This window comes from Eleutherodactylus coqui, chromosome 6 (genome assembly GCF_035609145.1).
Source record: "Eleutherodactylus coqui strain aEleCoq1 chromosome 6, aEleCoq1.hap1, whole genome shotgun sequence".
NCBI lineage: Eukaryota > Metazoa > Chordata > Amphibia > Anura > Eleutherodactylidae > Eleutherodactylus > Eleutherodactylus coqui.
Genome location: NC_089842.1, coordinates 35,519,477 through 35,547,421, shown reverse-complemented (window position 1 = coordinate 35,547,421; position 27,945 = coordinate 35,519,477). Strand labels below are relative to the sequence as shown.

Sequence of the window (27,945 nt, the reverse complement as noted above, 5' to 3'; positions counted from 1 at the left end):
AGCGGGCAACTTTGCCATATTGAGTCAAAAAAAAAGTGCGGAATCTGTAAATGCGGCAGCTGAGAAGGAGAAAGCGAGAGCCAAGTGCCCGGGTCTGCACCATCTCACAAGTGAAAGGGGAGGGCAGAAAAAAAAAAAAAGTACCTCCTGTGCCGTTCCCTACTCACTTCTAGCAGGTTGATGAGAACAGACACTAACAAAACCCTCTGACAAATACCCAAAACGAAAAAAAAATCCCCAGCTGTTTGCTATATAAAAGCCTACTGGCTTGTTGACACCTTGAAAAAAAGCAGAACCCCGCCACGGGATCAGAAAGGAAAAAAAAAAAAAAAAGAATTAAACAAAAAGCTGCGGAGGAATAATTTGCAATGTGGCACCAGGTTCTAAAGCTTGAAAAATGTGGGCTTTGTATAAACAAGGACCTGAAATTTATCCACACCAATTATGGACATAACCAAAGTGCGTCCTGCACAAACCTCCTCGCTTCAGTTCTTCACACCTTTAAGTTTGGTATGGAAGAGTGTGCAGCAACTGGAGAGACCCCCAAAGTAAAGGAGAGGTACAAGAAAACTACCTGCTCTGCAAGAAGCCATCCGAATAGCCCCACAATCTATTATGTATCAAGGAGGAAAGACCCAAAAAGTTGGACGCCAGCAGAGATTTCCAGTCTTCCTGGCTGAGCCCCATGTAATAACAATACAACGGCTGGCAATCACTTAGTTCTATCTAGGTATATAAGTAGTTAATCTATAGATAAGGGGTATATAGTGAGAGGTGACCTTGGTGCAGGATAGAAGAGGGTGTTGCCTGTGTATTTGGGCTAGATACGACCTGCATGGAGGAGCAGGGTGTTACCTGCAGTATCATGGGTCTGGGTGGGGTGTATTAGTAGACTGTATAATAAAGCTGGGTGCTGGCTCTATATGTATCACATCCACTCTACATGCGGCCCGAGTCTTCTAGCGATTTATTAAATCTTTTCAGATCTAATTTCAGGTTGGCCATTATCACCGATGTATCATCTTAAGGATTCGCTTACACGGCAGGCAAAATAATTGCTGCAAACTAATCTATGCATGCAAAAAAAAAATAGCAGTTGCTCAAAAAAGTTTAAAAAGTATGCTCAATGCCAAGTGGCCACCCAGGAGCAGGGGGTTGTTCGGGGCTATGGGGTATGGGAAGAGCCGAAATACGCCCAACATCGCTGTTACTGAGGGGAGGGTTCAGTCTTAGGGCGATAAAGATCTAAATAAAATTGAACAGCTTTCATTACTTGTAAATTTTAAGATCTCTGCTTGCTGTCAATAACTGGAACAATCTTATTTTCAACCTTCTCTGGTGAATCCAGCGTGGGCAGGAATCTGAGCTAAATGCACTCTTTGTAAAGAAAAAAATCTAGCAGCTAGAAGAAGTTGTTGTTTTGTTGCAAAACCCGGCATGCAGTTACATCTCAGGCGGATATGCAAATGATCAGAGTTGTGGCGTGATTAGATGATTGGTCCCTGCTGGTGTGATGGTCTGAGGGACCATCGCATACAGGGGTCGGTCCCCCCTAGTAGTGGGACGAGGGACAATGACAGCTCAGCGATATGTTCAGGACATCCTGCAGCCACATGTGTTCCTCCCATGGCGGCTTCCAGCAGGATAATGCTCTGCCACACACAAGGGGCTCACAGGAGCCCCCACAACATTGTCACAGGAGCCCCCACAACATTGTCACACTTCTGTGGCTGCCCGGTCACCAGACTTATCACCAGTAGAACATGTATGGGACCATCTGGGAGAAAACATCCACAGCCTATGAGTTCTAGAGGCAGAGTTACAGTAAATGTGGAGCAAAATGCCTCCGGTTACCGTACAGAAGCTGTATACCTGCATGCCCACATCACATCTTGTATCCAAGCTAGAGGCGGTACAACAGGGTACTAGAGCCTCCATGCCCGTCCATATCACATCTTGTATCCAAGCTAGAGGTGGCCCAACAGGGTACTAGAGCCTCCATGCCCGCCTGTATCACATCTTGAGCTGCTTCTAGGTTAGATACAAGATATGATACGGGTAACAATCGAGGCTCTAGTATCATGTTGGGTGGCCTCTAGCTTAGATACAACATGGTACTAGAGCCTCCATGCCCGCCAGTATCACATCTTGTATCCAAGCCAGAGGCGGCCCAACAGGTTACTAGAGCTTTCATGCTCGCCCGAATCACATCTTGTATCCAAGCTAGATGCAGTACAACAGGGTACTAGAGCCTCCATGCCCGCCTGTATCACATCTGGTATCCAAGCTGGAGGCGGTACAACAGATACATTTATCAATAATTTACTCCAGAAACTAGAGACGTGGCACAGCCTTACAGAAAGTTCTTCTCCATTTGTCATTGGCCTACCGTCCACAAGACTTACCTGCATGCAGTGGTAGTGTGTGCTTTTGCCATTTAAATGGCAGCCGTGATAGTAGACACTGCAGTCATCTAGAGGACTGAAACGCATGAATCCGTGCTGCAGAGAGTTGTCTCGTTTCTTGTGCATATTGTAATGACGAATAACATCTTGCTTACTGGTAAATCTCTGAGCAAAGAAGAGAGGAAACCATCACTCATACATCTGCTGCCCGCCACATGTACATTACAGGAGGAGGCAATGGCGGGGTGACATTACCTGGTAGTTACACTCAGGGTCCAGGCAGTGGTAATGCTCCCGGTACTGATACGCACAGTGAATATGACCGCAGTGTTGGCTGCCCGAAAATCTACAATGAAAACCATTGAGATAACATTAGTGGACCAAGAAGAGACATAGTAACATAACACAGTATGTAAGGATGAAAACATACACATGTCCATCCAGCTCAGCCTACAGTATTATCCCGCAATGTTGATCCAGAGGAAGGCAAAAAAAAAAAAAATAACCCATGAAGTAGAAGCCAATTTTCCCCATTTTATTGGAAAAATAATTCCTCCCCAACTCCAATTTGGCAATCAGAATAAATCGCTGGATCACGACCCTTCTGAAGTAATCATTGACTATAACGATCACGAACAGCTAAGTAACAGCTGCTCGGACTATAGTGGTAAGAAGGCATATAGAGTAGAGCATGCACACATAGACCGAGAAGATCTATTCTGCGTATGGTGTTTTACTGACTCCATTGGTGTTAGATCGGATGTTGGTGAACACGGGTACATGGGCTTATGTCATATGGTCCTATAGACAGTCAAGCATTCTCATCTCCATACAAACCGCTCCTACCTGGAAATGTATTTCTGGTATATATTAACATCTTCAGGGGGCTTGTCTGGGGGGAGTCCATTCCTGGTGAGAAAGACAGGCCAGAGCTGGTTAGAGTCCACTTAGCCCCCTATCCAGCTCCGTATCATGCCACACTCCCGGACCTGGATGTTGGTAGTCCACGCCCAAATTACTTCAACCCTCTAACGCCATAATTTAGATTCCCCTTTGCTGCACCAGGCACTCCACGCATACATTGAACCTGCCTGTGGTGTTCCTGTGTATTCTATTCATCCAGCGAGGAAACCAATAAATCCCCGTTCCCATCAGAACGAACTCGAACCAACTTTTGCTCCCCTCGCTATCTTTCGATATGTTAAGACCCTTTCTCCTTTTCCCACCATATATTTTTTAATGTCCCGTGTTCTACGCCTCTCCTCTACGGCTGGAGCCCTGAACTACAGCAAAGTTGGTATCTATATGAGCATTAGATAAGCCCACTTGGACTGGAGTCACCCGGCAGGTACTTACTTAACGGTGGAGACTGTGCCTGTAGTGATGGAGTCCGTCTTTGAGAAAGTTGACTTCAGATATTCTGGAGTGTTGAAAGGCAAGGTGACTGGTTGCTCCGACGCGGGCACAGGGGTGGTGGGAGTGTTTGCGAGAGGAGCGGGAGATACGCTGGGGACAATTGCAGCGGCTTTCAGCGGAGTGTGTTTTTGGACATTGCGCACGTCGTACTTGGAAGGGCGCCCGACTTTCCCAGTTTTAAAAGCAATAGATCCGCCCATGTCTTGGTTCCCTTCACCGGGCTTAAAAAGATGAAGATACTTAACATTCTCCAGGTCGTATTTGGAGGGTTTTTTGTAGGTGTTTCCATTTTGTGGCCGCAAAGACTCTCCAGTTTTTAGTTTTTGAATAAAAACGTCATATTTGGAAGATCGAGACATAAGGCCTTGCATTTGAGAGCCGCCGGCTGTTGTCAGAGGCAAAACAGCAGTTTTGGGTTCTTGCAAAACAATGGCCTCGTGTCCTGGACCTCTGCTAGTCAGGGGCTGCTGAGTCGGCTGCAGAGTTGTTGAGCTTTCTTTGCTCGGTACGATTTTGGAGCCGAGTTCCTCGGCTTTTACAACATGGGCAGGCCAAGACAAGTTCTCTCCGGCTTTCAGTTTTCGGATGTACTCCTCGTATTTGGAGAACCTGGCTCTTTTGCTGAGGGGGTCTTCAGCAGACATTTGCTCTGAGGTAGCAGCATTGATCTTCTCAAAGCTAATCTTCTTTGCAAGCTCGTCTCTCACGTTGGGTTGCGTGTACCCGAACATTCCCAGAAATTCGCTCATAGTGTTGGCTGCGTAATCTCGCAACGAGGATGTTTCTCCTGTATGCATAAAAGTGAAATGTTCAGAATGGCAGAGAACGCGGCCAGATCTAGCCTCGCCGGGCGTACATCTGGCTCCTCGCTAGGTTTTATGACTTTTAAATTAATTTCTTAAGAAAAAAAGGAAAAGTAATTAATACTGGTAAAATAAAAAGGAGTTCATCAATGGCAAGAAAATCAATTCCCTGAATGTTCTCTGCGATGGCTTTTCAGTACATTAAACAAAGTTTTCATAAAATGTCTCTGCTCTCCCATGTTGGCCTAATAGGGAAGAGAATCATTTTACTGGAAGGGGAGCCAAGTCTCATCTGTCAAAACGTATGGAAATTTCTAATATACTGTATAGGCTAAGTAATGTGCGTCTGGATATTGATTCGGTACAAACGGCTATCTCTGCCAGGAGGGGCTTTGTGCCTCACACTTCTCTAAGGAGGAAAATGAACGGAATCAGAAAAGTGAAAAGTTAGGACAAAACAAGGACTGCAGAATAATCTCTTGCTTGTGTTGTCCTAGCCGGAGCGGGACGTACATCATCGCTTTATCCCCTGTTCATTCTCCCAATTCTATATTCTCTAAGCTCTGCAAAACTTTTCAGACTAATTAGTAAATTTTACAGTTTGTTTTTTTTAAAACTGCATACTGTTTTTCCACACTGAAATCGTCCACATGGCACACTACTACCATGGCCAGCCTTAGCCATGTGCAACCTGTGTGATCACACAGGGCACTGGTTGCCAGCTAGGGGAGGGCACAAGGTAGATGTAGGTTGGGGATGCCGCACCTCCCCCCCCCCTCACCCCCTTTAGGTCTGCCTGCCCAGATAATGATCTTCCTTCAAAAAGGCAGCGTCTTGTGGCACTACATGAATCATCCTCTTCCTGGCTGTGGTTCCTCTCCTCTGAAGTTGCAAGACACTACTGTCACCACAACACAATCACTTAGCTCTGCTACTGCATATATGTTATGAGCTTGGTTCTGGTACTATATATGGACTTTGCTTATGAGGAAATATTTACATTAGGCGTTTGGTTCTTGTATTATATTTATGTTATGAGTCTGGTTCTGGTCCTGTATTTATGTATGTACTTTGCTTATGGGGAAATATTTATGTTATGAGTTTGTATTTTGTATTCTAGTTATGTTATGAGCTTGGTTCTGGTGGTGTATTTATGTTATCAGCTTGGTTCTGCTACTGTATGTATGTACTGAGCTTGGTTCTAGTTTTGTATCTATGTACTGAGCTTGGTTCTGGTGCAGTATTTTATGCTATGAGCTCGGTTCTGGTGATATATTTATGTTGGGAGCTTGGTTCTGGTGCCATATGTATTCACTGAACTGTTGTGGTGTGGATATGCTGCTATCTTGCTGCTTTCTGCACAAGCAGAATATAGGCAGAATGCCTATCAGTGCAATATATATTGTTTTTTTCTAATGACTGCGGGAGTGGGATTCTGCACAAGGTTCCATTCACTGACTATTGTTATGACGGAGCCCAGCCTATAAGGTGTTGAATATTTTTGATGTGGGACAAAGGAACCATTGTGAGCACACACTTCTAAACTCTTGAAAAGACTACCAGCTACTATCAGTCCCATAAACTAGTCGTCTTCATTCTGCGCAAGCACATAAGTAGTCCCTGTAAAGTGCCATCTTTATGGCTGAACAGCAGTGAAACAGTAAGGAAGGCAATTATGACACGACCGGACTTATCACCCACTTCCACTACTACAGAATATAGCATGAGTGCTCAGTTCTCCATCACTTGCAATGCACTTTCAGTTCTTGACTATTACCTATATAGTGCTAGGCTGATGAGCAAGATCATTGCCACAACCGATACTTCCATTCACTGACAGGAAGGAAAACGTATCTCTGTATTTTGTTGGACCGGCGTTGTGTTCAATATCTGTGGTTTATAAGCAATTAAAAGAGATGCCGACCTCTGCATGTAGTGCAGGAAAAGCTCCCCGGTGTCCCTCGGTTGGATGTCAGGGGACACGGGCCTGAGCGATAAAAATAGCACTTGCCGGCTATATTTGGAAAGAAAACACTAAAGACATCGGAATCTTTCCTGATGCGAGATCTCACTAGAAGTGCGTTCTGCACTCCTGCAGTCATCCGTGTGCTGCTGCCACTATCTGTGCACACAATGAGCGAAGTCACCTTGCCCCATAGAGGGAAATGCTTTCCTATGGGCGTCTGTTGAAGGTCACACATCTTCCCATTGATCTCACAATGTTTGTTAATTACTTTGTCACTGATGTGGTGAAGGATAATTAAACAGCTCTGTTTATATCTTCATGCATAATTATGAGCCTAGCACTGCCACTCGCAGCCAACCAGCAGACAGCCAAGCCAACAGTCTGACCGCCTAAACACTCGCACAAAGATATATAGACGGGGATTACAAGCCCGCTCCCGTCTGTGTGACCGTCATACTGAAGACCCAGCGCCTCGCGGTCACTGAGGGGCTGGAGGACGGGGGGACGACTGTAACACTAGCTGCTGATTGTAAAGACCTTCCGTATAATATCAATGCAGTAAAACTATCTTGTTACATTTGTATCTAATGTAAATATTAATGTTTCTACTTTGTATCGAGTTGTTACTAAGGGAGTATTCCCACCATCCTGTCTGACTGCGATCTGGACGGAGCTCACACAGGGGGGAAAAAAAATGATTGATTTCAATGGGTTCATTTACATTAGCGGTTTATCGTTTACAACTATAATGCGAGATTGAAAAATCTCAGCATGTCCTTATTTTGGGGCGATTCTAGAACAGGATCGCCCATAACCGTCTCCATATAGTGATTCTACCTGGGTGCCCCTGCAGTCCGCTAATCTGTTCAGATGCACCTGATTACTTCTGCGCATTGTCATCATCTCCTTACATAGAGGACTGAAGGAATGTTACTGCCTTAAAGGGGTAACATCATCACATTTTATCAGTGAGACCACTATGACCCCCACCGTTGCCAAGAATGGGGGTTCCATGCCCGCTCTTCTCCTCACTGCACCCACCCACAGTGACGGTCGCACATGTGCCGCTCCCTTCATTTCAACAGGGCTGACGGATACAGCCGAGGACAATTTGTCATTTCATATATGTTAAACATACGCAATCTTACATCCGTGTAGGTTTTACTCTGATCGAGTATTCACCGATTGTACCCAAGGGGAACGTCAAGCCGTGCCTTTAAATACGCTTTGTTGCATGTGACTGATGGTAAAAGCCTAATGTGAACGGCCTCTAATAGTACAATCCAGAATAGTTGACCCTGCTTGGATGTAGTAATATTGTATAGGCCTGCACTAATCACAGTGGGGTGTAATCTTGGAGGCGCTATTACGGCATGACTTACCTGAGGGGGCTCCTGAGGTTAGTTTAGCAGGTGCGTCTGCATCCTTGGAGACGGTCCTCTCTCGTTCTCTCTCCTCTGGGTATCTACTTCCTTGGGAGGCTTTGGACTCCTCAGTGTTGTCTTCGTCATCGCTGCACCCTTTAGGTTGCACCATATAGACCCCCTCAGGGGGAAGCTCGGGCAGTCCTATTCTTTTGCAGTCTTTGTTCGTCCTTTCAGTGGGTTCATCCGTGTATTCCCCATTGACCCATTTCTCTATCACTTCCCTACGTCGCTTATCTTCCTCAGCACTTCTTTGATCGTTGCCGAGGCCTTCGGCGGGATCTGCTACTCGTTTCTGTTCGCCATCTCTTTCGCTGTTTTCTAGTGGTCCAGCTTCTGCATCTCCCGCATCGGATCCGTGTTCTGATACAACTTGCCGGCTCAGTTTGGCACAGATAGCATTTACCTTCAGGCCGCCTTTCCGTTTGGCAGCCATCTTCGGCTTTCCTGAGGTTCCGTCAGTGCAAACACTTCTTTCAGCTAGAGGTGAAGAAGAGAGAAATAGAAAGGGGGTAGTAAGTGATCTTATGAGGGTGCAATGCAACATTGGAAGCGCTAGCTAGCATGAACATTAACTTCCATTTACCAAACCAAACCATTGCTTAATGAGAAACTCCAGTAAAACCAGGGTTGCCAATTGCAGTGAGTGGTGTTTTGGTAGGCATGTGCCTCCAGTCCTCCCGGGGTAAGCCTCTTGCCAGCAATGTACTGCTTTAGATCAGACCCCCTTAACTTCTCCAGAAGGCTATAAGCCTCTAACCCGGTGTTTTCCAAACTCCAGTCCCCATGACCCCCCAACAGGTCATGGTTTGAGGATATCCTATACAGAGGACACCTGTGCAATACTGAGGAAATCCTGAAAACCTGATCTGTTGAGGGTCATGAGGACTGGAGTTTGCGAAATACTGCTGTAACCTAATCAGGTTAGAATAATAAGGAGCAGCCAGTGTAACGATTGCAAGGCCCCTGACAGCTCCTGGATGCTGAATTGCGTCTAAGTATCATGTTAGTAGTTTTTGGGATCGGAAGATAAAGTTGGGTACCTATCGATCAATATAAAATGGCCTGCCCATGTGGCCCCATTATAGTATATGCAATCACACCACTTTCAGTAGGTGACCATGATTACGGTGCCATAACCATGCACGGTTTACTGCTAATCTGCAGTGTTTTTGCGTCCCGCGAAGCTCGCTTCTTTTATATGCTTCATCCGTACATGCCGTGAAGCTGCAGCACTTAGCGGTAATCTGCTTACCCCGAGATCTCTAACACTCCTAAAGAGTGAGATATGGATGTTTGTAACAACTCGTTACCCCAGCGGACTAGTAAGGGTTAACTGGACGCTCCCGCACTGGTTGAACGGGCCCAACATGTTATTGCTCTGTTAAAATAAACATCCCCAAACAAAAATTCTTTTATTTTACATCAATATAAGGAAGACATTCATAAAACCGGCCTGTCAAACTGAACGTTTTCATCTTTTTCCCAGCACAAACTCACCAACTACTTTATTTACACACACAACTTCCTCTTAAAACAATGCCAGCGCAATTTAATTGCCTCATGGGTCTGCGATCCAAAAGTAGCGAGGATGCACAAAGGAAAGATCCGTAATGAGAGGCTCTCTGATCTGTGGAAGAAGCCAGAGCTACCTGAGACGGCTGTGATAGAGCAACCTGCTGGAATAGATGGGGCCGGGCCGGGCGAGACGAAAAAGGGCGCTTTTAGTTAAAGGATTTTTAGCTATTAAAAAATGAATAAAATGCGCAGTAAAAGTATAACGTGAAAATCAGAACTGATTGTCAAAAAAGACGGCGGGTTTTAATACATAAGATCTGCTTCCACTCTAAAACCATGGTCCAGTTATTGTGGAATCGAGCGAATATAAATAATAATCGTGCGGTGTGAATGCGAGCCGGCGACAAATGGAAATCCGCTGCTTTCTTGTTGATCACCTCTTTTATACTGACATAAAATTGATTGTTGATCAACGTGGTAAAAACAAAAAATCATTCAAAAATGATGTGCGGAGTGAATGGGAGGAGAGAGGCGATTGTCTCATTTGGACAGTCGGTTGGCATAAAGCTCACTGATTGGTTCACATAAGGTTTGCTGACCGGTTGCTGCCTGGAAGCACGAGAGCTATGGTGGTTGGAAAGTAGACACCAGCACATGCTTCCAGGTAATAGCAATAATCAGAACTGACTGTGCTAGCCACGTTCCCAGCAACCAATCAGTGAACGTTATGTGAACCAATGACAAATTCCCACACATCGGTTATCACCCTTCCGGACGCGGCACAACACCCTCATGCCCAGGGACTTCGGCTGTGTCTTACTTTGCAAACACTCCTGGGACAAACAATCCGATAAGTGAATTTAAAAACAAGCGTAAACGCACGATTATCGGCATGTGTAAAGGGCGATCCTGCAAACACATCACTAGTCGCAATAAACTCGCTATCCTGCAATTTATGTCATCGCCTTTTAGTTGCCGCATCATTTCTGTATCGGAATTCTCCATGCAGGTTTTGTCCATTGACGGGGCAAATTCTGCATGCGGATCCGCACCAAAAACCTTGTCAAAAAGACGCGGATTTTGACACATTTTTGGGGGGACGGATTTCACATGAAAAATTGTACGGTGAATTCCGCCATGTGAACACACCCTAACTGCAGATTTTGATTGAGGAATTGCAGGCAGGTTTAAAGCCATTTTTAATTCCACATCAAAATTCGCAGCCTGCAGATTTGGGTGCGGACTTTAATGCGGCGCGTTCGGCGTAATTCAGACGGTCCCTTAGAAAGCATGTGTACTTTGAAGCAGAGTTGCGCTATGGACACTTTCTCTGGTTGATGTCTATGTTTTGAGTTACTTTATTTAAAGTACGGGGGGCTAAGACACATTGTCGGAGATGAGAAAAACTAGTCTACACACTTTCCCCCCTCCAGAAACAGCACCACTCCTATCCACAGGCTGCATCTGGTATTGCAGCCAAGTCCTACTGCAAAAGTACTAAACATATCCTTGCACAAAACCGCCAATGTCTCCAGAAACAAATATGAAATCAGACCCTATTTTTAAAATATATTATATATTTTTCTCAAAAAACTCTTAAAAATCATTTGTTTTGGCCAACTACAATCTCTTTATCCAACTTCCATTCGATTTTCCTGCCACAAAATATTAGAGAGGCGGTAAAATAAAGTCACTGTTAAATCACGTAGAAGTGTCAGGAGACAGACGTGAAACTGTCCTATCCCTGGGGTAATGGTGATGCGGTCCCCAGTCCTGTACGCCGCCATATCCATGAGGTATGAATGAAGTCATTGCATGAGCACAATATACAGCAGATTATCAATAAAACCCATTATTGCTTCCAGCCCAGGAAACGACCTTGGCCGTGGCTGCCCCCCGCTGGCGTCCTTGTCCGTTTTCCCCTTACAGGAGAGTAGGAGTTTTAGTGAATCTGCTGCAATGATTTTTTTTTCGCTTGTATCGTTGGATTATTTTTCTGATAGAAGCCACTCTCGGAGCGGCAGACTGCTGACGGGTCGTAAAATGACCCATCAACCATCTTGGAATAATGGAATCGGACAAAATCTAAGTAGTACGCTCACCAAGTCCATGTTGTGCTTCATGTGTGGAGCTGTGAGGATGCCTCATCCTCCAGCTGAAGATGTGTTACCAGAAATGCAACAAAGTATCAAACCCTGTTTGTAAACACCGCAGGGCAACAAAGTAACAAAAACTGAGAACTGAGACCCTCAGACCGATATGGCACTGCGGATCTGGATGCGAGCACGATGCGTTTTTGCTTGTGATTTTCACGTACGTGAAAAACTCGCAAGATCTCATAGGTAATAATGGCGATTTCTTGCACGGAATCGCCCCAACATAAGACCTGCAGCGATTTTTCAATGCTGCAAGAGAAAAAAAAAAAATCGCTTATGTGAATAAACACATTGAGATCAATGTGTTATTAATACGCGCAAGTTGGGTCCATATCGCTATCGGACGGAGCTCGTGCGTGAACCTCGTCCGTGTGATTAGGATGTAGTTTATAGAAAGGATTCCTGCTCCTTTTTGTATTCTGTAATCCCTGCATTGTGCCCCCTGAAATGTCTCTGGAAGGTCTTAGTGTGTGGCTTATTCTGTAAATGGAGGGGCATCTGCTTCTGGCTGTCATTCACGCAGCTTGTTAGTAGCACATCTTCCAAATAGCCAGATGAAATATTAATCCTGTGTATTTTCATTAGATAAACTTAATTGCTTGCATCTGATGAACTGATTGTCTCTGCAGTACAGACAAGTCACCCATGAGCATCGACACTTGTATCACTGGCACAAACTAGAACTCGTCACCTTCATCACATTGTGCCAGGGTGACCCCTGGGGATGGCATTCACTCCAGCTTCTCTATACACCAGCACAAGTCCAGATCGCGGTTCGCTCGCATCAGCGTTTCACTATCCGTTTTCAAACGGATAGCAAAATGGATTTAAAACGGAACCGAATGGAAACTATAATTTACGTGTTGTTTATTTTCACTCATCCTATACAGATCTGTAAAGGAAAAAAAAGGCCATTTCTATCAGTTTGTTTCCATTTTTAATCCGTTTTGTCTTTCTTATCTTTGGCTCATTTAAAAAAACGGATCTGTTAAAACGGATGACAAACACAGGAGCGAACGGAAACCTATTTTTGTTCGGTTCCGTCACCCACTGATTATCATGTAACAAAAAAAAATAATAGAAGGATTTTTTCTGTTTCCTTTCCGATTTTGCAGCAAAAATAATTTTAAAAAATCGCGGCAATATGCGCTAATTTTTTTTTTTGTTAAAGCAAATGGAATGGAACCGAATTGAGCGAAACTGAAGTTCCGAAAATCCCACTGGAATCGATGGGAAGTAAAACGGCACCATTTATTTCCATTTTGCTACTTTCGCAGATGTGAATGAGCCCTTACCACAACGCCGAGCTACACTGCGCCTATTGCGATGTGACCAAATGCAGCGGCCCTAACAGTGTATTAGCGAACTGCTGTCACTGCAAGTCCCCCATATAGGACCGAAGCCTTAAAAGCGTAAGTTACCCTTCAGATCTGCCTGTATTGTAGGAGACGACTAGACAAGGTCTCAATTACACAAGCGGCTGCGGTGAGCGAAGTGTTAACTGCAATTGTTAAATGGTACGGCAGATTGCCCCAATAAATAATTTACTGATATTTATAAATATTCAAATCAGCAGGCATCAGAAATTGAAAGGGAGGTGACATTAATTCCAGAGCTCTCCAAATTCATTTGAGAATCGTTTCTCATTTCAAACAAATATTAAATCTTTGGCGGCAGTCCTGAAACATCCTCGGTGCGGCGGTAACTCCCACAATGCATCCTGGAGGATCCGGCCCTGTGACAATGTAACGTATAGCCTTCACCCGAAATATACATTCCCGGCAGCCAATGTGGTGTGCAGAAGAAAGGTGGAAGAAAACAAGAGATTACGGCGGGCACCCGAGGAGTTTATCTCAAACGTATAGGATGAAGCTGTGGGTGGCATCTTCAATGCAACATGGCATGGATGGGCAAGGTCATCTCACCTCTGAGCCATGTATGTAATCACTATCCCCATGGCCAGGGCTCCTCTAGGCTGAAATCGGCTTTTCTGGATCAGCTGTGATATTTACGTTTTGCACTCGATATTGATAGCCATCATCTTAATCACTCTTCCCTCAAGTTGGATGGCATCTAGGGAGTACCAGCAACCTCTTATTCCTTATTTATAGCCATACTGGACACCAGAAACACTGTGGGCCTTGGATTAGATGGCACCCTGGGAGGCATTTAGTGTATTTTGCCCTCCTCCCCATGAAACGTGATTTATTTTATGATGTATAAGAAAAATTATATATAAAGAAATCCGCAAGATGGCAGCTTACCTCCTCCAGAACAGCTCAATGAATCCATTCTATACAAGAACCAAGCTCACCACATAAATACAGCGCAAGAACCAAGCTCGGTACATAAATACAGCATGAACCAAGCTGAGTACTTCGATACAATACCAGAACCAAATCATATAACATAAATACAGCACCAGAACCAAGCTCATAGCATAAACAAAGAACATACCAACCTCAGTAAATAAATTCAATACCAGAACCAAGCTCTTAACATAAATACAGTAGCAGAACAAAGCGAATGAGTTGCGAGGGCGTTGATGGGCTAACAGTGGTGCCTCAGAACATCAGAGGGGTGGAGACAGAGCCAGGATGAGGAGTCATGTAACTCTACAAGACACTGTCGCACGGAGGAAAAACATCATCTGGCCAGGCGGACCTAAGGGGGTGATCATACCCGCCTACATCCGTCTGGTGCCCTTCCTACAAGTTGGTGGCCAGTGGCCGGTGTGACCGCATGCGTTGCATGTAGCTGAGGTCAGACATATCCAGGAACTGCTTGTTTTTAGAAGTAACTTTCCTCAGCCCAGCGGTGGTCCACAATTACAGTACAAGGCATTACAGAGCACGCTGCAGGTACACTCGGGCCCTATTATACCAGAACTGAACCTCCTTCATTGCAGTCTTGTCCTTTTCTTTTTCCATTTCCAGAAGGTTACTGTGTACTTTTTTTCCCTTCCTTATTCCTGCCCTCTCATGATCTGCTGATTGTCCTAGCCTTTCTATCCTGGACCAGAGAAATGAGCCCCCTCCCTTGTTCTATCTGTAAATCATGGCGTGGAAAGAAAGGGGGGGGTCGGACCTGGCATCCCTGCTGAATTATAGGTTTTCTAATGCAGGCCCGGCTGTCAGCTCCCTGTACTCTGCTTTATAGCTCTGTCTATGTGTCTCTGAACTCCCTGGTAGGAAATAAAGTTACCCCTTGGCGAGACTTCTAAACATTTCATTCAGTGTGAATGCTGCTTAAGAAAAATGAGCATATATTTCTTCCTAAAGATGTATCCTCTTCTGTGGGTGAAGCTTGCACAATGCATGAGCTGTGGAGGCTGTGGTGCATGCATTACAATGTAAAGGGCTGGAGCCAGCGCCGACGTACACAACATAGTTTAAGAATACAAGGAACACCTCAAAATTAATTGATTTTTTAAAATTTTATTATTTGGGCCAGAATTTTAGAAAATGGCCATTGTGGTCTAGATATAGGCCAGGCTCCGTTTAGAGCAGACGTTGCCAAAACCTTTGGTTGTGCCTCCTTTTATAGTGCATTATCAGTTACGCACCCAACTTTCCTTATGGTTAATTTATGGGGAAGTCATATGGCTATTACATTAAATTTATTTTATTTGCATTTTACAATAAGAATGCCTAAAAAGCCAATATGACATTAAAAAGGTCAACTTCAAAGGAACAAGGTGGCAACAAGAGGAGTATCACACAGAGGTACAGTAATCACACGTGTCAAATCCAAAAGCAAGAGATGGTCATAATGGAAACGACAGCCTGGCCAAGGCCATCCGGATTCTGAGGACAAACCAGAAAACTTGGGTAAGGAATGGGAGGGGATAGGAAAAAGAAAAGGGAAGGGCACAAAATTAAGCAGCTAAAAGGGCCATTAAAGACTACCTCTTAGAGGGATAGTAGTTTCGATTGTGCTGAGAAGGACATAATACATCCATGGAGTCCAGATCCACAGAAATGCATCGTGGTGGTCTGCTATGATAAACTTCAACTTTTTGTTGATCTTATACCAGTTCAGTCACCTTTTGACTTCAATAAGTTCATCCAAAGACACTTTCTTCCATAACTGGGGCTTTTGTATCTTTCTTAAAGGAACTGTCCAGTTCTCAATTAATGGTTGTCTATCTTTAGAGTTCGCCACCCAGGACCCCCTATGATCAGCCGTTCGCCGGGCAAATGTACTCATGCACCAAGATGATTTCTGCAGACAGCTCTATTCTCACTGCAGTGGCCAGGGTTTGTATTACAGGCAATTTACTTCAATGGGAGCTGCACCTGTAATACCAAACCTGGCCACTACAGTGAGAACATAGCTGTCTGCTTCCTGCGAAAAAAAACTCAGTGCATGAGCCCACCGGCCCAGAGAATAGTTGATCAAAGGGGATCCTGGGTGGCAGACAATCACTGATCTACTTTTGATGGTGTATCCTAAGGTTAGGCCATCAATAGTTTATAACTGGCCAACCCCTTTAAAGACTCAAAAGCCAAAAGAGGGACAGCACCTTCAGAATATAAGTTAGAAATTGATGGTACGGTTCCACAAAGCAGGTCTTCAAATGGTTCCTTCTAGCTCCACATAGGATCCATAAACAGAGAGCAGCATATGTGAAAAAGAAAATCCACCTAAGATAGGGATAAGAATACCCTAACCCCTTCAAAGAGGTTTTCCCACTAAACACATTAAAATGAGTAAATCTCTAGACATACAACCGCTTGAGACCCCGGCGCGCCCAAGGTGCACCCTGAATACGCTGTGAATGGTGCAGTGGATGAGCAAGCACACTATTGTTACATTCAAATGGATTACTTGGGGTGTGCCGCTCTCAGGATCGCTGGGGGTCCCATTAATTGGACAGGGGATAAATGTCGCTAGTCGTAAAACCCTTTAAGTTTCATGTGTTCAGTTCAATGAGCGAATTTCAGAAATCAAGGAAAAATTTGGTACCGCTACATAATATGTTATTTGTGTCAAGAAGCAATTCTACATACCTCACTATATAAAACTGGGTGTAATTAGGGGTGCCATATTATGGACCGGTATGATGGATACGTCCATCACCTCCTCACTAATTAATTTTAAAACTAACAATCTTTTATGAATGGTTTCTAAAACTGGTCCATGTAAAATGGGCCTCAACCAATGTGATGAATATCGATGGAAATCATGCAGAAGTGCTCTGTTGTACCAATGGAAATGTAGGTGAAGAACATGGGAATGTATATGGCCTGTAAGGTATTCCTGTTGTCATAATACCCGGTGCCCACAAGTCAGTGCCAATATTACCAATAATTTGTGCGTTGCTCGTAATATAAGATAAAAGTGATCAAATGATCATCCATTCTTATCAACAATTCCTTAAAGTTGCCATTCTGCTAACAAGTCAAAGGACCAAGTTGCCAATAGAAGAAAATCATTACTTAACCTGGGGCTTCTGCACTTGCCCCTTAAAGTAGACCGAGTCACCAAGCAACCATCCATCCCATATGCAAGTCACTATTCACACTCTAGGACACACGACTAATAGCTATAGTAACTAATGAAAAGAATAAAAGCCAACAAAGGTCCAGGCGCTAAAAAAACCAACACCATTCCTCCCGCCGTCTGCCCGGTGGAGGCTTCAAGCCGAATGCAGGGACCTTACTGGTTCGTATGTGTGATTACTCCACATAGTCTTGGCACTCGGCTTTGTAAATTAGCTCCATTTACGTCTTCCCTGGTAACACCTCCGAAAAACCGTGTCCTAAATTATGGTATTTTTCCACCCCACCAAAGGACATCCCAATGCCCCATCTAGCCATCCATGCTTCACCCCTTTCGAAACCTTCCCACAATGCCCCCTTGATTTCCTCACAATGGAATAGAAAGAGAATAATCAATCCAACGTGCGCATTTTTTTTCCTCCATAAACTCGATTTCTCTCTCCTTCTGAAAACAAGTGAGCTGTAAATACTGTTTAACCTCTCCCCCTCCCCTCAGCTCTATAAAAACACAAATATGCCATAACTCAGCCCTTCCAGCCCTGGCGTCTCCGCCATGCCCTGCTGCAGGCCTCACTGGAAGGTCAAAACAAACGACTTTCCGATTCACTGCTCCTGAAATAATTTTGTGTATTAAAACCTGAATCTGCACTTTCTGGACCGAAAGGCCCTCTTAATTATTGCAGCCGTCCTTGGGACGGACAGTGATCCTTCACGAAGACACAGTAACCAACCCCCCCCCCCCCTTCGCCAATCTGTTTGCAAAGTGTGTCTGTCCTTTATTAAATTGTTTTCTTTTCCACATTATCAGTTGCCATGGAGACCTCATCTCTCGGATTATTTGAATTTCATTATATCTATTGATTTGGGAGCATTTCATCTTTTTTATTGTTTTTCTGTCAATTTTCAAAACGAATAACCATCTAATTTGCGTCAGTGCTGATTATGTTTGTTCCTCAATAGAGGTCGGCAGCTGCACCATGCACACAAATCAATGTACAGCCAGCTCAGCGCTGCCTGCCTGCCTGCTAGGGCATCTCACAAACACAACCGCTACACAAGGGCTGCACACAGACACACAACGCCGTCTACACGGACCGCCACAACCCCAACGTGTCGCCAACAAGAAATTACATTTTTTTTCAATTAGCGACCGGACAAGTAAATGTGTTTACCTAGTCTAATTTATTGAGCATTTCCCAGGCGGACACATTTAGGAGGTGCAATTAAGCCGAGTGTCATCCATACCTTACTTCTATATCCCCTTTTTGAAGAAGAAAGCGGGCTCTGACGACAGCAGAGAAGACAGGGATGAAGGAAGAGCCGCTGGACGGATTGTCGTTCATTCTTTCGACAGGTCAATCACTCCCCCCGCTATAGTAGGAATTCCAGAATACATATGAAAATAAGTCATTTTCGTTCTTTTCCCATCTGCGGTCACCTGATGCCGCTTCCTTCCCGTAATTCTTGGCCTTTCCATTGGAAAGAGCTTGAGAACTACTATGGATTTGCCCGTCATGTTCTACCTTTTCTAAACCCAATGCAGAATTGGCATTCAACGACGTTCGAGAAAAGCAACAATTTACAGTAAAAACGAGAAAAGAGAAACTCTGCCTCCGGCCGCCCAACTCTTTGGAGGAAGGAGAGGTTTCCTAGAAGAAGCTTTGGTGGGAACCAGCGGGCAGCAGAGCGATGGTCATTATGGCGAAGTTGCCCACTTGAGGCTGCACCGTCTTTCTGGACAACGAGGCACATTCAACCATTATGGCCAAGATCAGTCTTTCTGCAGAACAGGGAGTGAACAATTTCATGGACAAATCTTGGCATAGTAAGAGAAGTTTCACACGCCGGAGCAGATTTACTAATACTGTCAGGCACTTAGTGCAGATTTAGACTAGACAGTCAGAAAATGCACCAGATCTGTCACAGCGGCTCATTCTGGATGATACATCTGCCGCATCTTTGGACTGCCTAGCCAAAGTTTCTGCGACCGATTAGTTGGCTCAGTTTATGGCACAAATTAGTCTGTGCAAAAATTCTGGTGCAAATTTGGCACAATTTCTGGTGCACTTAGACCACACCTCCTTTTCAAGTAGCCACACCCCTTTGTCAGACGAGTGACTAAAAGCACGGGGCAAATGTGACAGTTTTCTGGTTCAATTTGCAATAGTAAATCAATGTTTTTAGCCAATTCCAAAGTGGATCCAGCAGAAGCGTACAGTATGTCCTTACTTCACACTTCCCATTCCTCTTAAATCCACTTCCGGCCTTGGCTGCAGTAAAAGGCATCCAGCACCGGTGTGTGAAACCGCTTTAACGGAACGTCCGCAAGTAATAGAAGTGGAGCAGATATTCTGCAGCAGAAAATCCACGTAAAAGCCCGCGCCGTGGGCGCAAAGGGCGAAATCGGCTGCAGGTCTGTGTCAAAAAGCACAACACAATCTGCTGGGTGCGACGTGCCCGAGGGCCGCCTCCAGACCCACACATAATTATTCCGTATTTGGTCCATGTTTTGCGCAGCTAACATAAAACTACGTATCTATTTACATGGCCGTGCTTTAAAAACGCAACCTGCGCTACTTTTCTCCGTTTCTGCCTCTGCATCCATTGCTATTACTGGGTGACTATGGATCTGTATTTACCGAGCAGCAAATAAAAGCAGCGACACCAATATGGAGCCCAGTCCAGATCAGAAATCAACCGGATGACATACGGCCGCCATGTCACCTGTATCACGGACACGAGACGAGACGCTCGCATCAACCACCCCAAGAACGATCAGAGCGCCCTCCAGCTCCTCCGCCAACAGGTAAAGTGAAACTTTAAAACTTCTTCCTCTCTCCAAATATCTCATCATGGGGTGTCAGCAAAAGACTGAAAACGCAAGGCAGCTGCAAGACGCCAACAAACTACGCAGCCCGCCGCCCGCCACAACAGAATCCGGCAGTTTATTTTTTTCATTGTCACTTTATGGTAACAGAAGGGGGGTACAAGTCATTAAAGTGCTTACTTGGTTCCTTTTTTTTTTTTTTTTTTTTTTTAATAATTTATGCAATTTTAAGCATTTGTGTATAAATTTTTTAATAAGCCACCCTGGAGCAAAATGGCCATTAGCAGCCCGGCGCTGCTGTCCAATCATCTCAGGCCAGGATCACTCGCACAGCACTCTTGCTTTTTATGACAAGATAAAATGCTTTTAAAGCAATTTGCACGAATATGGAAATTTCCTTGCAATTTTTTTTTATGGATGCTTTCCTTAGCCATGGGGGACAGATGTGCGCATTCTTAAGTGTCCGTGTTTGTGTTTCGGTGTATAATCTATGTAGCGGGGCTGAGCTCGATAACCTATAATGACACATTTGGCATCGCTCTACGGATATTCTGCTTGCGCGGTTTCCCGACAGGTTCTGTAAGGTAGCGCAGACCTTTCTTCTTGCCGTAGCCCTTAGATCTGTACGGTGGAAGGTCTGCTCTCATTTTATAGATGCCGAATAAACTTACGGAATTTCCTCCGATCGCATTTTCTGCGACTTTTTACCAGGAGGGAATACGAGGTTTAGACTTTACGAGCGCCCGGTGGTTCCTGGGAAAGGATGGCGGCTTCTAGGGTATCTGGATCTCTCCCCCTGTGTACGTTCCCGTGTGTCTCTGCAGCTTCACATCGGCTGTGCTTTTCTGCAGCCGTCTGCTTCACAGCCTTGACAATTTAACTGTCGCAATTCTTGTTTTCTGTAACTGTCCCTAAAATAACAGATTTCCATCTTGAACAAACATTCCCACGTTGGAGAAAAGGCTGCGATTTAAGTGGGTCCCCTCCGAGCGCTCTGTTTGCACAGATCTCTTCACTCGAGGTCCCCTCCTGACGAAGTGACTTATTAAAGTTTAAACAGTAATTAACAGAACAATAAAAATAAAGGGATGTTTGGGGAGCTGTAGCGCACACTGGGTTTTTGGCAGCGCCAGCACTTTCCAGTGCCCTGTGCTGGCAGGGAAAGTCTGTAGCCGAGCCAGGGAAATAAATCGTAGAATGAGAGGATGGATGAGAGGCAGAGGGTGAGGCTGATGTGTTGGGAACCCGGTATCCAGGGGTCATGGCACACGGTGTGACCGGGCAGGCTGATGTGTGTGTGGCACGCAGCTCCGTACAGTCATCGCGTGGCGCAGATGTGGAGAAGGAGGCAGATACCAGTTATTCCAAATCTGCTAAAGACACCCTGCATGTGATAATTAGTACCATCGCAGATCCCTGCTGCCTGAAACATAGGGCTCCTTCGTATCGGCGCTTTGATTTCCGTTTTGAACGCATCCGTTTTTTTTTGTTTTTTTAATAGAACAGAAAGCAAAACGGAATTCGGACGACAACCAATGGGAACCGCGGCTTCCGTTTTTTTCACCGATCCAATAGCTGGAGGCGTTAGCAAAAAAAAAATCATTTCAATCAGTTTATTTCCATCCATTTCTAATGGATCCGTTGCGCATTCTTCCGCGTTTCTTCCCTTCCGCTCGATTGCCAACGGATCTGATAACCGGACTTCAAAAGCATAACCAAACAAAAAGACGTTCTGTTCGGTTCTATCAAAAAAGGAAGAGTCTGATTCCCGTTTTTCGCGGAAACAATTAGTCTGCGCTATTATTACATAGTATGGAAGGCCGAAAAAAGACATTTGTCCGTCCAGTTCAGCCTGTTACTCCTAATGTTGATCCAGAGGAAGGCAAAAAAAAAACACCCAATGAGGTAGAAGGAATGAAATTCAACTGAACATAAGAGTTCGTTCGCATTAGCGGTGGAGGTTCTGCTTAAAACCTCCGCCGCTGATTTACGCTAGGATGAAGTAGCGCAGCATGCAGGGTTATTTCACCCTGTAAAATGCATATAGTGAGCGGGGTCTATTTGGTTCTATCATTAGACGGATCCATTCGGACCAGGGTTGCCATTTTCCTGTTCCCCAATTAGTACAAGGAAAAACGGAAACGCCGATATGAATGAGCCCCTTCTGGATCTCAGAAAGTCTCATTTAAATCAGTTGGACCTAAAACAGAAATTTTTTTTCCCCCACGTTTTGCAGCTTCTTCAATGGAAACGCAAAACAGTGATGTGAGAAGACCCCCTACACGGAAGCACCCCTACTTCTCCGCAGCACTTCTATGTTCACCCGTATGTACAGCCAGGATCTTGCGCAGAGCTAACCGTATAAGCGAATAGCCATATGAATTTATACGGACTCTACCGTCTCCATTTTCTTAAAATGAAATGATTTGGGAGTTCGCATAAGGAAAAAAAACGTAGCGTCATCGCCGTCACCTGACGTTACCGTATCAATGGCCATGGAGTCTTATGGGGAAAGGATCCCATAGAGGAAGAGGGATCCGTTACAATCATTAGACACGATGGACACCGGCTCCACTTGGCTGCTATGTTGCTTGCCTTTGCTAAGTCTGTTGTCAACCATCTGGGGAGAGGAATTACAGTCACCTTCCTAATCCTATCCATACTAAACCCTAAAGCGGGTTACAGAGGATGGAAGAGGCAGGTGGAGTACGCTGGCAATACAAAAAAAAAAAAAAAGAATGATTCAGCAAAGTCTTGCCACCATCACATAGTAATAAGCCTCGCCAGCGAAAATAAAACCGACCGACGACGCAGGTAACGCTCAGCCGCGCGGTACGTTTTTAGCCAGACATAGACATTCGCACAGAAAAGCACACACAGACACAACGTCCCCTCTCCAGCGCGAGGCTGTCAGGTAAATTAGATCTGAAAGCTGACAATTTCTGACCATATTTCCTTGATTATTTCAAACAAATGCACACCAGCCGCTGTAAGGAGATTAAAGTGACATAAACGTCCCGGGTGGGAGGAGGGAGGGCAGAGAATTCAGGTCACCCCCATCCGTCCCCCATCTGACAGCCGCTATATCGCTATCCAATCCAATAAAATCCCCCCCCCCTTTGCTTTAATTAATTTTACAGCTAGCTTGCTTAATTACTTTCAATCAAAATCCTCCTGCCATCACAAAATTAGAAATGGTTGAGCTCCATTAGCCTAAATTCTTCATTTCCATACAGATCTCGTCCATGCAATTCTCTTCTACATGCTCCCTCACTTTGGGAGGCCGAAGCTAGTCAATCACTAGGGGCTCATACTCTTGGGAGGCCGGAGGAAGCCGGGGGCTTGGAGATCATAGCCCCAGGGGGCTTGAGTAAAACAAGAGGTTGGAGGATTACATGCATGAGTGAGCTGAATGCAGGGGCATCAACATAGTTGAGGAACCAATCCCCACGGGAGGCTTAGGAACCGGGATGGCATTCCTGGGAGACGTGAATCAGCTAAGCAGATCGTAGTCCCAGGAGGACTGAGTAAGCCATTTACAGGCCTGACGGTGCTCCGCCGTGTGATATCACACAATGAACGTGATGTATGTGGGGGATTACAGTTAGAGGATCATACTCATGAGAAGCTCCAGTGAGTTGGCACAGTTGGAAAAGGCTCAAGTCACTTGGGGGTAAGATGAATGTCTTAATCAAATTAGAGCCTTTGAGATGGCTCAGCTAGGAAGGACCGAGTCCAAAACATGCTAAGTATGGGAACACGCTTGGAGAGACATGAGTGACTTCAGTATAGGCGGATTAAATACAATGGAGGTGACTGCTCTTGCATGGAGGGGTTGGGGCTCATTGCTGCGAGATCACGACCTGGATACATTCGAGTCATGGGAATTCTGATAGAAGGTTCCGATGAAAGGTTTCTGCAGAGGTTAGACATGAGCTAGGGGCTGCCAGGGGCCGTCAAGGGCGGATTAGGAACTTAAAATGGTCTTGGAAAAATGTTATAAGTGGCCTCATGCTGTAGTTGGGTCCCAATTCCTAGCAGAGGGCCCAACACAAGTATTGAGAGGTCATCCGTTTGTTGCATGCAGGCCTGGAAGAGCAGAGCGCAGAGCACGACTGCATCAAAAAGGAAGCAGAGGGGGGTGTTTAAACTAGAAGATCTACCAGATGATGACGACACAAGTGCCACCTCCACGCTACGCAGTCATACTATAATAAAGGGTCTCCATCATATCCAGCCTGCTCGCTGAGCCCCCTACGGGAGAGCGCAGTCTATAGCGAGTACTCCATCTTGCAATGAGTCCACTGAAGTGGTCCGGGCCCGGGGTGTCCATGATATGACCAGCCTACCAGGATTTCTCCCTGTAGATCCTACTACGACCAACCCACCTCTGGGGGCGCTAATCTAACAGGGAAACACTAGGAATAAACATGAATGGTGCAACCTGTGTGATTCACATTCTCCCAGATAGCAACTTTTGGGTGCAGTTATTTCCCGTTGGGCCTCACAGGTCTGTTGGATACTTTAGACGTGATTGGGCTTGGTGATTGGTCTAGAAACTTGGGGAATAAAATGTGTGACCCCGGATACTTTAGATGACTGTTTTTAATAACCATTAAAAAAAAGACAAAAGCTAAACTCCACTCCCGGCTGCCCCATCACCCCACTCCCCGGCTGCCCCATCACCTCTGCTCTTAGGGACTTCTTAAGGACTGCGATTTACAATGCCGACAAAACCAACCAACGAAAATGTTGCATATTTTAACTTAATTAATAATGCTGCTTTTTAAAGTCCCCTGCTGACAGCTGAGAAGAAGGACGGTAAAAAGAGGTCCAAACCCCCTCAAACGCGCCCTACAGAGCACAGGCCGGTAATGTGGCTTGACACATAGGAGCCTGTTATTTTTTGTGTCATCGCTTGGATGAAGCTGTTCAAAACAATCAGCGTTGCATTTCAGCTAACCAAAACCAGAGTTGCTGGTGTGTTGAAGGACCGCAGCCCAGCGAGCGCCAGCGACACGGGCAGAACGATCAATTAGAGAACTGGGCGCCAATACAATGCAATGGAGATTCTAGCGGACCGGTGATAAATCTTCATCCTGCAGCAGATTTTGCTCTCATATGTGATCACAATACGGAGTTCCGGCTGACTGCACAGCAATGTCACACTCCGATGGAAGGAGATGCTAACGCCGAGCCCAACATGGCAAGGATGAGTTAGATTAGACAGTCAGGGTACAATCACATGTGGCCAAAATACTGCGGATTTACCGCAACAGAAAATTACGCAACAAATTCTACAGCATTTTTGCATCAGGATCTGCAGCGCCGATGCAGCACTGAACTCAGATTCAACTGTGTATCCGCAGCTAATTCCGGCTAGCACATAAGCGCTCCTCTCACCCCCAATTACTGCGCCACTGCCAGTCCCAAGAGCGCAACGCAGCCCATCACCAGCTACTGGGCACTGCTGCTGATCAGGTGATTTGGAAGTGGCATCACCTCCCCAGCGGCGGCGCTCAGTAGTACTTAACGGGTGGTGGATGCGCTGCGCTCTTGGGACTGGCAGTGGCGCAGTATTCGGAGGTGAGAGGAGCGCTTATGTGCCAGCTGACGTTAGCTGCGGATATGCGCTGAATCCAAGTCATCATCTGTACCGATAATGCAGATTTTAACACCATTTTTGATGCCAAAATGCTATGGATTTTACCGCGGAAGATCTGCAACATTTCTGCCCCATGTGAACGTGCCCTCAAAGAGGTTTCCCGAGACTTAAATTGGTTGTACCAAGCTTGACTTTTATCACCTCTCCTGTGGATGGATAAGTGGGGATTTCACAGCTGAAACTGTCACCAATCCCGAGAATGGGGGTCTTGTGTCCCCCACAGTGAGCACACTGTGAGGAGGAGACTGATAAATGTCAACCTTCATACAAACCCTTTAAGTACTGATGACCTACGTTTAGGACAGTTCATCAGTATAGGTCAGATAGTTGGGGGCCTGGCTCACAGCACCCATTGCCAATCAGCTGTTTGAGGGGGCCATGGCACTCAGGTGGGCACTACAGGCTCTTTTTCAACCTTTTTCTTTACATCCATTGGTTACAAGAACTTTTGGCAAGCGAAGGTGATTGAGATGCAATACCAGGCACCACCACTAAACAATGTACAGCACTGTGCCTAGCATTCACTGAAGAAGCTGCAATGATCACCTAAGACACAGATACTTCAAACAGCTGATCGGCGGAGGTACCAGGAGAGTTGGACCCTACCAGTCTAACTTTGATGACCCATCCCAAGTATACATCAACAATATTTAAAGTCCCTGATAAGTCCTATTAGTGCAGTTCTGATGTTTTTTTTAGCATTTCTTGCATTGATATTCTATTCACATTTGGTCCTGACTGGCCCATAAGGGGTCAAGATTGGAAAACACAACATTAATATGAACAGGGCCTTAAAGGTAACAGACAATACCCTGAATTACAGGCCAATAGGACAATCTCGGAGGATTTGTATCTCTCAGGGTCAGCCTATGCCAGCCGACTAGATCGCTGTTTTCTACCGTCAGTCATAGAGACATGACGATGTACCCCCAATGAGTCGAACCGTCAACTGTCCATCATTCTCAAAGGCTGGATGGATCCACATTACTGGTCCACCCTAATAAAAGCAGAACATGTAAAGGCCAACATCAGAAGGTAAGAAGGAAGGACGGCGGCTATGCCTCCCACCGACAGAACACTTCCATCGGCCCATTACTTCACTCCTCTATTCACACAGCAAGCTTAATGTCAAAGTTCTGTCCGAGTTTGCAGCTGCCAGAACTCGGACCCATCAAAGTGAACGTGGTCATGGAAACGTGGGATGTTCTTCATGGACTGATGAGTCAAACCCCTTACAGCATGTCATGCTTGGGCACTTTGGCTTTTCACCTGCACCCATTGACTTCATTGGGCGTTTTAACTAACATCCATGGAGCCACTTTCCGTTTTTTCGACAAGCATGAAAACCGGATAACACTCCTATGGCGCTCGCACGTTAACACAAAAAAATGCAACGAAAACTGGCGTAAAACGCACATACGCTCGCAGGGAAATCAATCCGTTTTTCACTGACCAACATCGCACTAGCCTGCGTGAAGACACAAGTCCTGCTTCAGATGAGCACATTTGCGCGCACCTGAGCGCTGCGTTTCCATAGAAGGAACGATGCTATTTTATGCACACATTGGCGGATTTTACTGAATACACCCGTGTGAAGCCAACCTGAGTCTGCGTTTCTACAGGGCGGCCCTATAGCGTTCCTATGGTGGTAAAGCGGATTAAAATCATGTGACGCCGATCTGCAGAAGCCAAAACAGCAGCGTTTCATGGTAAAACGCACGGTTTTCAACAGCAATTAATTCAAGGACGGCGTATTCTGCAGCGCTCTTCGGTCCCGTGTGACGTCCCCTACAGGCGCCCCGTCTTCACCTGTTTTTGTGTGGATCCCCCAGACATCACGAGGCTCTGCCAGCAATGTATATTTATACTTGGTACTAATAAACGACCGCAGGGAAGCCGCAGACTCTTCTACAACACACAACCTGCGGGGGCCACTTTACCAACCGCTACATGTAGATTTCTTATTCTGCTCTTTAAACAGGATCTGTCGGCTCTACTGACATGTATGGCTTCCTTACAACTCTGTGCCGTCCCTCTGTTGCTCCTCCTGGAAATTATGAACACTGTGACAACTAGGTGCGTCCTTAGAGAGTCTGACTGATCAGAACTGACACGGCCAGGCTGCAGGGCCAGGAGAATAACAGCACCGGGTGTCAATAGATTTGTATTTCCAGTAGGAACAGCCGAGGAGGGCGTCCTTCACACGCCTACTTTTTGGCGGCATTGATCTTCTTCCTGGTTTATACATTTTTAGAGGCCGT

The 27,945-nt window shown here is 45.5% G+C and overlaps 1 protein-coding gene across 7 annotated transcripts in view; it reads right to left on the bottom strand.

The window, feature by feature from the left end:
- The window catches only part of CASZ1 (castor zinc finger 1), a 257,347-nt gene that overhangs the window by 15,351 nt on the left and 214,051 nt on the right, over positions 1 to 27,945 (bottom strand). For 6 of the 7 annotated variants that reach the window (XM_066606565.1, XM_066606566.1, XM_066606562.1 and 3 more), the window contains 5 exons: positions 7,973 to 8,494; positions 3,762 to 4,608; positions 3,252 to 3,314; positions 2,661 to 2,751; positions 2,406 to 2,570 (listed from right to left, as the gene is read on the bottom strand). In XM_066606565.1, the coding sequence (XP_066462662.1) occupies positions 2,406 to 2,570; positions 2,661 to 2,751; positions 3,252 to 3,314; positions 3,762 to 4,608; positions 7,973 to 8,450 (1,644 nt within the window). In that variant the 5' untranslated portion in view covers positions 8,451 to 8,494. The remainder of the gene's footprint in view (positions 1 to 2,405; positions 2,571 to 2,660; positions 2,752 to 3,251; positions 3,315 to 3,761; positions 4,609 to 7,972; positions 8,495 to 27,945) is intronic. The other variant, XM_066606563.1, reaches the window with a different exon arrangement.